Source organism: Eleginops maclovinus, chromosome 12 (assembly GCF_036324505.1).
Source record: "Eleginops maclovinus isolate JMC-PN-2008 ecotype Puerto Natales chromosome 12, JC_Emac_rtc_rv5, whole genome shotgun sequence".
Classification (NCBI taxonomy): domain Eukaryota; kingdom Metazoa; phylum Chordata; class Actinopteri; order Perciformes; family Eleginopidae; genus Eleginops; species Eleginops maclovinus.
The window spans coordinates 7,290,394-7,303,963 of NC_086360.1; the positions used below are offsets into that span (position 1 = coordinate 7,290,394).

Below are 13,570 nucleotides of genomic sequence, written 5' to 3' on the forward strand. Positions count from 1 at the left end.
CACAGAGGAAGTGAGAGATAGGATATTTTAAAATAGCTGACTGTATTTGCCTTGACTGTACTCTCCGTTTAATATCAGCTTCTTTTCTTTGCCATTCATCATCGTCAAACTCAAGTTTTGAAGTGTGTTGGGTAGCAGCAATCAGACGGACTGCTGATATTGTTTTTCTGAAGCTGGCTGGAAATGTTCTGCAAAACTATTTCCCAGAGAGATTACCTCTGTGCACTCAAGCTAAACTGAAGGATTGAAGTCCTATGATGAAAGGTGATCAGGGCTGCTCAAATGAATAATAAAAAAAATGTACTCAAGTACTACCCAGTCAATAAAAGGGTTAAAATGAGCACAACCTTGAACATCCCACAGAACTGAAATGCAACATTAATGCAGCAGTAATATTATTCAAGAAACATAAAAGTAAATAACTGACAGGGAACATTTCAGAAAGAATACCTTTCATACTTGAATATATTTTGCCCATCATACTGGTACTTGAGTAAAGTTCTCAATACGCTTGTAGGGAAGTATTTTTACAGTTTGTATTAGTAATTTTACTTCAATAAAAGGATCTGTCTTCTAACAATGGTAATGATATGGTAATTTTTAACCAACGTTCTACATCAGCAGTCCTGGTATTTTAATGCTATTAACTAAACGAGGTTTAACACTTTGTTAATAATTAATTCTGACTAATGAAACTAAACTACTCATGTGGTAGCTTCCAACACACTTGAAAACATTGAGGTGTAGGTGGTCATGGTTTAAGGGTCAGGTTGGGCTCGAGTGGAAGCTATTGTTGACTAATTGAAAGAGTTTCTAGTTACTGCTCAAAGGCTGAGTGACAAGCTGCCAATCATAGAGGCACCAAGAACGGAAAGCAGACAGGGGGAGGGGAAGCGATGCGCAACACGACTAAGCGTTGAACAGTTGGATTCCCCTTTGGTTTTATGAACAGAACACCACTTAAAAGGAAAGGATAAATGCAGATAAGTCTGTCATGCAAAAACTGTAAAGGAGTGACCACAACTATAACTGCGTTTAAAGAACTTCCTAAAGCTTACAGTGGTTCAAAAAGACATGATGACTTTTATGGTTTGCCATATGTAAACACTATATGTTTAAATTAAGGCATTTCTGTAACAAAATCCTACATCGAATGCATTAAGTCAATCGTTTTCACTTAAGAACTGATTACCTTCAGGTTAGAGCTAGTAAATGCTAAATATGGGAGAACAGTGACTCAGCACAAAGTGGCAGGATTGGGACAAGACCAAAAGAAATTAACTGGGACCAGTCAGGACTGGAAGAAACCCACTACGACACATGTGATTGTGTGGTTTGGAGTTGTACCAACGAAACGTTTCAAATCTGTTCAGGTTAATGCTCTGTCAAATCCCTGTCTTTGCTCTCTTTGTAAAACCTTGCAGTTACTGCCCAGACCTCTGTCCCAGTGGTGCTATTCTTGAGGTGCCCTACATTTTGATTTCGACAGAAATGGCGACTTGCAATGCCAGGAATTCATGCCTCGAGGGGGGAGGTGATATATTTGGACGTGGTGCTGCATGTTGCCGAGTCGTACAGTCCTTCACTCTGGGGCTATACGCTGTAATTCAACAGCATGTCATTCCTGGCAGCACCCCTGCAATAAGTCTTCCGTTATTTCAATATGTCAGGACGCATCAGTTCCTGAATTGCAGGAGGATATAGTAACATTTACTCAAGTACTTCAGTGCATTGTTGAGGTATCGGTTCTTTCTCCTTCATCATCACTACATTATGAAAATATACTTTGCAGGTTGTAGTATAGTCAAACATGTCTTGGATTGACCATTGATATAGATAACTATTTGAAGTTGGATGAAAACTTCATCATTCAAATGCAACCAATAACTCGACTTGTTTCTAATTTTCAAATTTTGGTTATTGTTAAAGGATCCTGTCCCCCGTCCCTGTCCCATGCCCTCCAATGAAGTGAATGGGGGAGCTGTGGCTTTCTGGGAGGAGATGTCGGCCAATCTTCATAAAATGGTATACTACAAAGAATTAATCTGCAAAACAGAGTCCAAAAGAAAGTAAAACAGCAGTAGTGGATCTTGCCCTGCCTAAGTCACCGTTAAGGTGTTCTTGACTAGAAAACTACATAATAGATTAAGATTTCACAAAAGCACAAGATATAATAAAACACGGCAAGCATCTCTTCTTTATTTTAGCTTGATGATAGAAATGTATTATAGTCTTTATCATTACATCTGTTGCTCTCCATTGGTTTTACATTCCAAATGTTTATTTGCTGCTTGCCATATTCAAGCCGTTCCCAACAAGTTAGTCAAATAAGAGTGACCACAGGAAGTCGTGTTTCCATCACTGCTGATCAGAGAAGGAGCGGATAAACACACTGACTACTTCAGGGTCATTTGTCACAAGAACGAATACCAATTGTAGAAGAATACAAAAGTGGTTGTTAGTGTGGTCCTAACATTGGAGGAAGACAATCTCCTATTGTTTACAATAGGAGATTGTCTTCCTCCATTGACAGCTATGTTTTGTACATGATTTAAGTGTGTAAGCTTACATGCGCTGACAGGATTAGGATGTTTTAGGTGACCTGAGGGTGACGTCACATACTGTTTACAACCAGCATTTCAGGCTCCTCTGAGGACAACTCTCTGCGTGGGACAGTTCTGATTCATCTGTTACAGGATCTTGGAGACAGTTGACTGATGAATGATTTAGTGCGGATTTTGAACATCAGCCGAACACAGTCTCCCCTTACCTCTTACAACTTGTCAGAGGAAACTTAACCAAAAGAAAGACTCTTCTCTGTGGGAAAGTATGAGGAATTTCTCCTAACTATCTAACTTAGCACTGCTCGATTTGGAAAAAAGCATAAATTGCGATTATTTTGACTGGTATTTCAATTGCCTCCTGACTCGATTATCGGTTTGAAACAAATATCTGGAGAATACTATTTGTAGGTCTCTGCAGAACCACCATACATTTAAAAAGTGTATTTTCAACACATATTTAGACAAATCTTGTGCTTCTGTCAGTTGTATACTAGTTAATCATTTTGATTTAAAAACATTTCATTTGTGCCTTCCTAATCTATAATCCATCTCACACATAGCACCGCATATTAACACACTATTGCTTTGATCAATACAGGGTTTTTAAAGAGCAAAATAACTGCGTTTCTAATAAAACCCATAAACTGAAGAGCATCCTTCTGCAGTTGGGCTCAGGGTGGTGCGTCCATCATACAGTACTACAGTAATCATACTTATTTTCTTGTCAATCACCGCACTAATATTTATGTAACCAGGTCACACAGGTAATCGTGTTTACATGCCATTGTGGTGAGTAAGTAGGTAAATCCACATAAACATGCCGAAGGTCAGTAATCCATTTTCTCTTAAACCTTGTATTGAGAGCATGGCTGCAATAGTGATAAAGACCTGTTTCTTTCCCTGTATGGAGTGTTTGTAATGCACACTTATGAATTGAGATTAGATAAATGTTTACCTACAAAAAGGTAAAGGAAATCAACATTCTCCAGGATAAATCTATATGGGTATATCGAGTTACTCTAATCCTGTGTTACAGAAGCCAGCTTTATGTTAACATGAGGTTTAAATAAAAATCAGCTTACTGGCAAAATCTAACTGTAACCTGGTTCCTGAAGTACACGTTAACACTAACGAAGCAAACGGTTTAAAATTGCTGCAAAATCATATGAAAACGCTGTCTATCTGCCCCATTATACTATGTATAACCAGTGCTTCAATGTGCCTGTCATCAGACACATATAATTGTGCCTTTTTTTAATCAAGCTGTGATGTAGACCATAGTGACCTTTGAACGCAAGTTATTATTGAGCATAAATCAAGCTCAACGCCATAACTAATGAAATAAAGAAATTAAGGTCTGGATAAAGAAGAAAGAGGACACTGATCATGTGTGACAAGGCTGTTTTGCTCCTTTGATTATTTTCACCACACAGCCTGAGGGCTTCTGCACTTTAATCTGTTTCCTTATTTTCCACTTGTTCCTATCTGCCCACCGCTCCAGGTGTTGTGAGGGAGTTCTTCACTTTGAACTCCCAGAAGGGCCTTTTCCTGACTTTGTTCCAACATGCTGGAACGTCCCACCTGTCTCCCATTTTTCCCACAAAACCCTCCTCCTTTCTCTTCTCATTGCTACACCACCACACTCTTCCCTCCTTAAACACTGGTGAACCATATTTGTCTCCACATCCTCGACCTGACAATTACCTCCCTTCAAAGCCAGGGGGGCAGGATGTGTTCTCATGCAGGTACAGGATTGAACATAGTTGCAGGTATGTCCCTGTTCATCTTGTTAAGCTTTACTGTAATTACGCTGATAACACAGCAGGAACAACGCAGGAGTTCATCATTATTTCGCATGGGAACCGAAAACTTCTACCGCTGAGAACCATGTTTAAGGCTTTTTAGGAGAGATTACCAGTTGTTGCAAGACATAGGTGGTGGTTTTGAAGTGCACAGCAGCACAATTCATTCATTTCTTACCTGTTTCAACCAACAAGAGATAAGAGTTATCTCATGACTAAATCACCTTAAAGTACAACCTGTGCTGGCATTGAAAGTCTTAAACTGCTCATTGTTTCATCAAATCTTGGCATGAAGAAATTATCTTGACAACTACCTTGATAAAAAAAGGCAGTTAATGGCAAATGGCAAAAGTGAAAGGTTTTATTAAATATTGGTTTGCTGTGATTCTGTCCATGTTTTGCATTTATTTTCATAACAAATGTGGACGTACCTCTGTCCAAACAAAAAAATGTAAAGCTCAAACTCATCATTTAAGTGAAAATGTTTAAAAGTATGAAGGAGGGCAAGCCTTGGCAACCTGCGCAGGTGAACAAAGCGACATCTCGTCAGTTGGAGCCTCAAGCCAAACACGACCCTTGAAAGATTCAAATGATTTGCAGGCCAGGATACGAGGACTTTGCAGTTGGGTTTTAAGATTATAAAACAAAAGTAGCACTCCTGAAAAACCCTGAGTGTTCGCCAATCCCCAGCAGAACCTCGGGAATAAAGCTCATCAAAAACTTCTCTCAAACTTTGCAAAGAACCTAACCTTCAATCAAACAGAGCAGCGGGGGCCGATGGCTCTTCCTAGAGCAGACGGGCCCTCCGCCCAGCTGCATCATGCTCTCTCTCACCACCATTATCATCCACAAAGTCAGTATGAGGCATGCATTATAGATGAGACACATCTTCTCGGCTACATCTCCGACCACAGAGGATAGTCAGCAATCCCTACTGATAATATACATGTGCACACTTTTTACCATTGCACATACACACAGCTTCACCCGTCACTCATGCTAACCGGATGATGTCCGCTTTGAATAATGCATTAGCAAATACACATTAGACTTCACGGACAGATCCAAGATCCTAATTGTTAGAGCGGACGGGGAGGAAATCTTAAACAGTTATACCGGAGGTAAAAAATAGGACAAGACCGGGTGGTTTCACCTACCGCATACAGCGATCCATCGTAGATACAGGCTCCTAGGATGACAGACAAAGGGGAGGGAGAGAGAAAAAGCATTAGCATTGGAGTCCACTCATGTTCACACTTTTCCAAAAATGTTTTATTTTTTAAGGATTATGTAAACCTGTCCACATAAAGCTGTTATGCCATGTGTATCGCTAAGTGTTCAACACATCTCTGTAACACTGATTCTGAAACCCAACAGGAGAATAATCCATGGACAAATATTTAAACACTCCTTGACTTCATGCAAAGCCATGAAATACCCAAACTTTAAAGTTCACATATTCCAGGAATTCCGATTCGACTGACACGCAACAACATTGAAGTTTGAGATATTGGAGTAAAAATTTATTATTTGCTCAGGCAGGTAAATACTGAAACAAAACGCTTTACTAGACGCTTTATCCACATCAACACTGCCTTTCAAAGCTAAAGCTAGCAGGAAGAGTAGGAAAACACAAATCTCAGTAACCTTTGGTAATCATCATTAAACACTGAAATGCCTCCCTTACTACTACTTATTAAGGCTACTCGATCACAAAACATCAAGAAAGCAGGTATATTAAAAGAAACCAGGCACCTAGCATAATAATCCCTGTTGAGCAAATAGGAAAGAGAAATGTTGAAACAAATCACATTTATTTTAACAAGCCAAGGTTACTCAACTCCCCATTAAGGACATGCACTCATCATTGCCTGCTAAATCTCAAACTAACTAGCAGTATTTGAACAAAAGTCCCTAAAGTTAAAATGCTAACTAGTATTTAGCTCATTTTAGCTAAAATCTCTTTGACAAATGATACCACAGAACTACCAGTAAATACTCGTCTTGATAATTTCTCAAAAATACACTTTACCTGATACTGTTTACCTAATGTTATCATTTCAAATTAGAATTAGAAATGTAAGTCTTTTTGTTTGGTCTGCAAACTTCTAAATTCAGTATTTACCCAAATTTATAATGAAGTGCATCATGAACAGTTGCCTTTTAGGGCTTTTAGAACATATCCAATCAGGTATTATGTGACCTTTAAAGTGAAATGACAGTGTGCTGATGATTATCTCTGCTCGATTTGAAGGCTAAATGTTAAGAAAAAAAGGAAAGACAGAGGGACACGTGCCTGAGAATCAGCCTGAGGTCTGGGCCTCACAAAACTCGACTGAAGCAACCTGAGACGCCTCAGGGGGAAAAGCACAAGCTGGTACAATAGAAGTAAACATTTACTGTAATGATTCAGATACACAAACACATGAGTACAGTTGTACAGCGAGTCTGTTTATAATGTTGCTGCTTCATGCTGTCATCTCTTTATCTTTTAAATTCAAATTATAATCTAATTTATTATCAGCTGTGGAAATATATACAGCAGTGAAAGCTGTTGCCAAAAGCCAATTAACACTTTTAAGCGACTTTAAGTTAGTGTGATATGAGTGGTGAGTGAGTGTAATTCAATTTGCAGTTTTAAAAGATGTGTAATATTCTGAACTTGCTTGTGCAAGTATACAAATAGGGATTCCTGGCACACAATACCTACTAGCAAGGTGCATGGAAATACTTGGCAATACAAATAAAACAACTTAAAAACTTAACTTGGCGTTAAAATAAACCCTTGTTACTCTACAATTGATTTACTTCTGTATATACTATGGTTTAACAGTTCAACATCTCTGTCTTATTCAACATATATTTCAATCAGACACTAAGGCGTTACTCCAAAAGAAGCCAGATACAGCGTTTCAGTTCAAGTCTTCGGTTTTATGGAACCATCATTAAGAATTAAAAATAAAAGCTTGAAAACTGCATCATAACTCTGACCTTTTTGGAGTGACTCTTCAAATCGTTCATGTTTTGGTTCTGACCTAGTCTGAAGACAGAACTACGAGAAATTTCTTAAAATGTATACATTTTTGAAGGTTTAGGAGGAAGATCACAGAGGATCATAGAAAATATTCAACATGTTTGAGTAAATTATTTATATTTTGGGAACAACTGTCCTCTTTAGAGAATCTTTCTCATTTTAGCAAACACAACCTTAAACCCAACAACACAGAACTGCTGCCTGACTCCCCTCACAGCAAGCACTCTTTCATTTAAAAAAAACATATGAGAGGATAGTTTCTTCTATATTGCATCCAAGCATTAAACTGCTTATGATGCTGGGGAAGTGGCACCTTGCGCTCAAAATAATCTGGTAACTTGGTATTGTGATAGAGGTTTTGATGCCTAGCCCTAACTCACAATCAAGTAAACTTTGACCTGGAATTGTTTAGGATAATAATCCTGTAGATGCTCAGAGCCACATGTAAATGAGTCTAAACTGAAAGCCCAACATGACATAAATGTGTTTTGACTCCAAACAGGAAGCACTCTCTTCATCCCAGCATGCACTTGATGTCGATAAAATTTCAACTTTTATAACTACTTTGCTCTGGTTGAACCAACGCCAACAAGCTCTGTATGCAGTGGAAGGAGCATCTTTATGAAAGTTTGAATTTAACTGATCAAGTGCTGCCAAGAAGATTGGATGCTTGCCGAGATGGATGAGAGAAGATGCAAATGATTTTGGAAATGTATTTTAAAAAGTCTGACATTTTGCAACAGCATGTGACCAGAGACACATTCACCTGCCGGATTTTGAGCATGCAGCCCGACTCTTCCCCACAGGCACCCGACTGTGATGTTAACAAGCACGAGTTTGATTCAGTGAAACCTTGAATGGGGCAGTTCAGTAACAGCTGCTTTAGATTCTGCTCCTCAAAGTCTTATGCATTACAAGTCCTCTGATGGGAAAACTGTAGCTGTGCATGGGCAGACCTTTTAAATGTGATGCAGAGAGATTAATATTTCAATGGCACAGAGGGCCAGGAGCTGCAACACTTTTCAATATGTTTGGATATTTAAGAAAATGCAAGCAACTGCTGATTATCATCATTAAAGCAGATCCCTCAGCTGGAGGATTTTTTTTAAATGTAGGCCTACATAAAACAGTTCATCTTAATTGTGTTTTTCAGATTCAAAGCATGCTGAAAAACAGCTTGAACAGTAAATCTTCTACTTTTCAACATTCAACTCAGAAGTGCAGATGTTTTTACCTGCAAATAAAAAAATAATTTATGTAAGAGAATAAATCTGACTATTTTGAGTACAAGGTGCTCTTTCCCAGGAACGATGATCAGCTAAACTCCACTTCATGATGTAAAATAGAGGAGAAAGTCCTCTCAGATGGAGAGTGCTCATTTGAAAACCCTATTAAATTGATGTTTCTGTGATATGAAAGTGTTCTAAAAATACTAAATTGTGGCGATCGTAGTAAAATGGTTCAAGTTTGGGGTTTGCCAAAAAGTGTTCTTGAATTTTCCATAACTCTGAAGTTTGACGTCACTTCTGTCTCATTAAGAATAGATTTGCAGCTCAAGAGATGTAAAATATCATCTAAAATTTGATTTTAATAAGGATTTTAATAACTTTGCATACATACAACAACTCGTTGAAAGTATTGCAATGCTTATACTTCAGTGTCCTAACTCGCAGGAATATACGTTCGCTGAAATGCTGATCTATTGAAGTATAACGTATAAAACCACTTAAAACATTATTTAATGCCTTCTGGCTAATTTGACTGCTCTGAGCATGGATGCTTATGTATGTATTCAGCATCACTTGAATATGTACAGGTGCTCACTCAGACATCCTATCAAATGACTGTTTGTGAGATTTGAAAACTTTGAATTCACTACTTTTCTATTTTGGGATACTTTTCAAATGGGGAAGCTTGACTGGCACACATTTGAATCCCTGCTCTGGACCCTGGGAAATTACAACCTGCTCAGGGGGTCCTAGCAGCTAGGGTCCTGGCCCACTCCAGGGGTCCTTCAGGGACTCCAGGGTGTTCTGGCAGTCTTCAGGAATAAATTACATTCACTGCTGCCAGGGTCAAAGGAAACTGTTCCAAATTTTCAGAAAAGGTAAAGCAAGCCTGGACAGACTTATGATTCAGTGCTGAAAAAGTGGCCAACATAGAAGTAAATGTGAATTTGGGGTGTCATGTCAGAGTGCATAGTGGTCCCTAATAACCCTTGACCTACATAACAACTGGTTTGGTGAAAAGAGAGCAAAATACTAACCATGTATGCCCCTGGGGACGGTTAGGATCCCAACCAGAGCTCCAGCCACTATCCACCATGCACCCATGGTCGCTGCCAAAAAGGGCATTTAAATCCAAATCCAGTCAGGAGGGAAAACGCACGATGTGTGAGTGTGTCTCTGTTTAGTTCATGCAGTTCTCACTGTGCATTATTCATTTAGCGATGTAGCAGAAAGCAAGCATGAGAGATCCAGGAATCGGTGGAGTCGGAGCGCACCGGGTCCGGCTCCACAGTGCTGCGCTCCCGGCAGGAATGCGGCACAGTCCCGAAAATCTGGAGTAGTATCCAACTCCTGCTTCTTCTTCTTCTTCTTCTTCTTCTTCTTCTCCGCCTGCTCTCGGCTCTACCGGTAGGGCACAAAACTCAGGCAGAAAAATAACTACCAAATGCAAGGTGCTTCGTCCTCTCCCCAGCAGCAGAAGCAGCAGCCGGGACGCTTTTAAAAGCCGAGACGCATGACGACGAGAGGCGGGCGGACTGCGAAGGCTGCGCGGCGTTTGAAGTCACTTATTGCGGTGCAGCGATCTTGTTGTGTTCTCCCCCTTCACTCACTCTTCTTCTAGTGTTTTTTTCTTCTTCTACTTCTTCTCCTTCTTTTCTTGTTCGTCCTTCCCTCCTCTCTCCGGGGGGACGTCCTACCTCTCCTCTGCTCCACCTCTACCTCCACCACCACCACCCACCTCGCAGACAATATCATCTCACATGATGAGGAACTCTGCTCCTTGGGGATTAAAAGGGGGAAGGTTGTTGTTGTTGTTGTTGTTGTTGTTGTTGTTGTTGTTGTTGTTTTTATGAACAAGTGTTACATGATCAGAATTCCCAAAAATAATGAATTCTCTGATTTTTCGGAAGTTCTTTATACTTTATCTACACAATGTTGTCTTAATGTGGAACTTTAGGTTTTGTATAATATTCAGAATATTATTTTTTATATTTCTTTAATGTGTTCTCCTTTTAAAATAATGTTTTATTACTCCACGCCTCTATAAGTGACGTCAACTTGTTTTTCATTTTAGATTACTGTAAAGAGTTTATGTAGTAACCTGGTGGGATGTTGTTATATCATAACACCATTTATTACTTTTTAGGCAATGTTTTATACCAAAATTACATTTTTGCAGATGCGAACTGCATTTATTGGCTATAATGTGAGTTTTCTAAACAGTAATATAGCCTTTAACATTATGTGTTATTGTTCCATTAAATATTTATATACTTTTTTTTAGCAGCAATGCTTTTGGATTATGTGGTATTTATGTTGTGATGTATTGTCTTTTTTTGTATTTGCAAAAGACTTATGGTAGTTATTCTATTCTCCTTTTTCTATAATAAAAAAAAGGTGGGTAAAGTTAACAATCTGTAGAAATGAGAAAGTTAGAGGGAAAGCGATAAATGTCAAACCTATAAAGGCCTATTTATAACTTAATGAGGTATTCAAATTTGGTGTGATATGCTTAATTTTCAATTCATCTTATTTATTTATTCTCAGATGTCACTTTATTCTCTGTTGTCACAACAATTTTAAATTTTTAAATATTGACTTTGCAGTCACATACACATCACTTTCACGTCCCCGGTGGCAGTTTATGGTTAGTTTATCTTATTTAAAGGCATTTATTGGTTACCATTAACATATTTTGTCAATAAACAACATTTTGCATGAGAAGGAGCAATACTGACGAGGGTGATATATATTTTTATACCCAATTATACCAATCCTTTAAGGATTTTGTAGTGTGCTCTGAGTGAATATTAACAACATATTGCATACATAAAAAATTACAATATGATTTCTGGTGGGATTCTTTTTTCATTCCTAGTAGCTGCAGGGTGTTTAATTCAGCTAATGTTTGTTTAATAAGTGTAGAGCACTATGAGCAGTTTTCTGTCTGGGAGTGTATAATGTTTAATCAGAAGGAGTGCAGGCCTGAGATTCCTCAGTGTCACATGGCAGTAACTTGATCTCCACTCAGCCCTTTTGTCCTCTGCCAAAAACTGGGATCGGGATCCGTTTTGCCTTTGATCAAGTTTTCGTTTTTTTTCCGCTGCTTTAATGCTGATGCTGTCTGCAACCCTGAAACTATGTATAACCTGGGCCACGGTCTGGGTAAACCTTGAACTCCTGTCTTGGATCCTGCCGAGTCAACGTGACCAGAAATCTGTTAGAATAATGAACTGTTATATTCGTCATCGAAACTCCATGTGGAGTCCACTGATGATTTAACTCACACATTATTCTCAAACCCAGGTCAAATTTAATAAAGAGGGCATGGGTTCACCTTCCTATATCTGCGCTTATGAGCACAGAGCCACTTTCACACTTAATGTGTGTGGCTATAGGGTCAACAAATCTTCATAGATGGAATATACTTCTACTTTCCCTTTCATTCTCTTTTTTTGTATAATTTAAATGAGCTTTTTAATTAGCATGATATGGAAGGGAAGAAAAACAAAAACTTTTCCTGAATATGAACCCGGTTGAGTGCTAAAGAACCCCGAATGTGAAGAGTTGTTCGAAGTGAAGTCATTGCTTATATGAAATTCTGCTAAACCGCTTAAAGAAGCCCTTTTATGATTTTGGGGTTTACCATTTCCTGTGTTGTACAGGTCTGTGTGCATGTAAATTGTCTGAAAAGGCTAACATCCCCAAGATCCTTCCAGAGGGTGTTTCTCTCCACACACCTCAGCACAGGCAATATGAGAAAAATAAAGAGCTTTTTGAAAATTAAAGCATGTAAACATGTCACAGTAGAGGCATAAAATACAAATATGGAACTGAAGATGAACATAATATGTGCTCTTTAAGACCCCCTTAAAAGTACAAAGCTGCCAATTTGGAAACACATTAAATAGTTGTCTTTGTTTACATAGTCCAAAAGGGCTCAAAGGGCTTTGAAATACAGCCTCCATCTGTAGACCATCAAATAGAAAATACATAAATAGGGTTAAAAGTAAGAAGCTTTAGGAGGAGCAACAGAGGGTGTAAACATCTTCAAGGACAAACAGACGTGCAAAGAAGTCTGAAACAACAATAACAAACAGACAATGGAAAATCAGAATGACACAGTATAGCAAACAATAGAAAACTTGTCAAAAATAAGCAATGGTTTTATATAATTCTCTATTCTCCATTGGCATTGTTTCTTCTTTGTCACTTTTTCATTACCCTGGCACACACAGTTGCTTCAACATATCAATTCATTTTCAACTAGGTTTTTTTCCCCTTCAAGGTATGAATATTGGCTCAGCGAACCAGGCACACTGATTCAAGGACTTCTTAGAAATACACGTCAATTACCATGTTTACTTCTACAGGATTATTGTCCCTTTGCTATTCTGAGTCTGTGATTGAAATTAAATTAAAAAATACCCTTAGGTAGCCATTGTTCATACTTCTGATGAATTTAGCTGCAACAGGTGGCAGGAATATATTTAGACAGGTCAGAAGCACAGGCTTTGTTAATGCTGCCTCCTGGTGTTGAGATGACAGTACAACACGTCACGCTGCTGTAAGTGCTCCACAATAAAACACATTACTCTGCCAGGATTTGGTTCCTTTCAGTCACAACAGCACTGTGTCGCAAAGTACATGTTGGGTGATATTTCTAGAGGGGCTCACAGTAGGTTGCAGGTTTTGGATGGGTTTATCCACTTAGAAAAAAACAAGTTCTTTATGAGGCTAATGGCAATCACAGAGCTTAAACTAACAAACAAAAAACAGTACCTGAAGATAGTATGTCGACATGGATCTGATAATTATTCACTTTTATCCATTGAGGATGATTTTCAAGCCTGAATGCATGATGACTTGCAGTAGCTCAGTCTTTAGGGCATTGGCTTTGGAATCGTAGGGGTTCCTGGTTTAAGTATGTACAGTATAAGT

At 38.6% G+C, this 13,570-nt stretch overlaps 1 protein-coding gene across 1 annotated transcript in view; it reads right to left on the minus strand.

Moving 5' to 3' along the window:
- Positions 1-9,916, minus strand: part of fras1 (Fraser extracellular matrix complex subunit 1) — a 245,586-nt gene extending 235,670 nt beyond the window's left edge. The window contains exons 1-2 of the mRNA XM_063898177.1: positions 9,667-9,916; positions 5,524-5,555 (exon numbers count right to left, since the gene is read on the minus strand). Of these exons, the coding sequence (XP_063754247.1) occupies positions 5,524-5,555; positions 9,667-9,754 (120 nt within the window). The 5' untranslated portion in view covers positions 9,755-9,916. The remainder of the gene's footprint in view (positions 1-5,523; positions 5,556-9,666) is intronic.
- Positions 9,917-13,570: the final 3,654 nt, after the last annotated feature.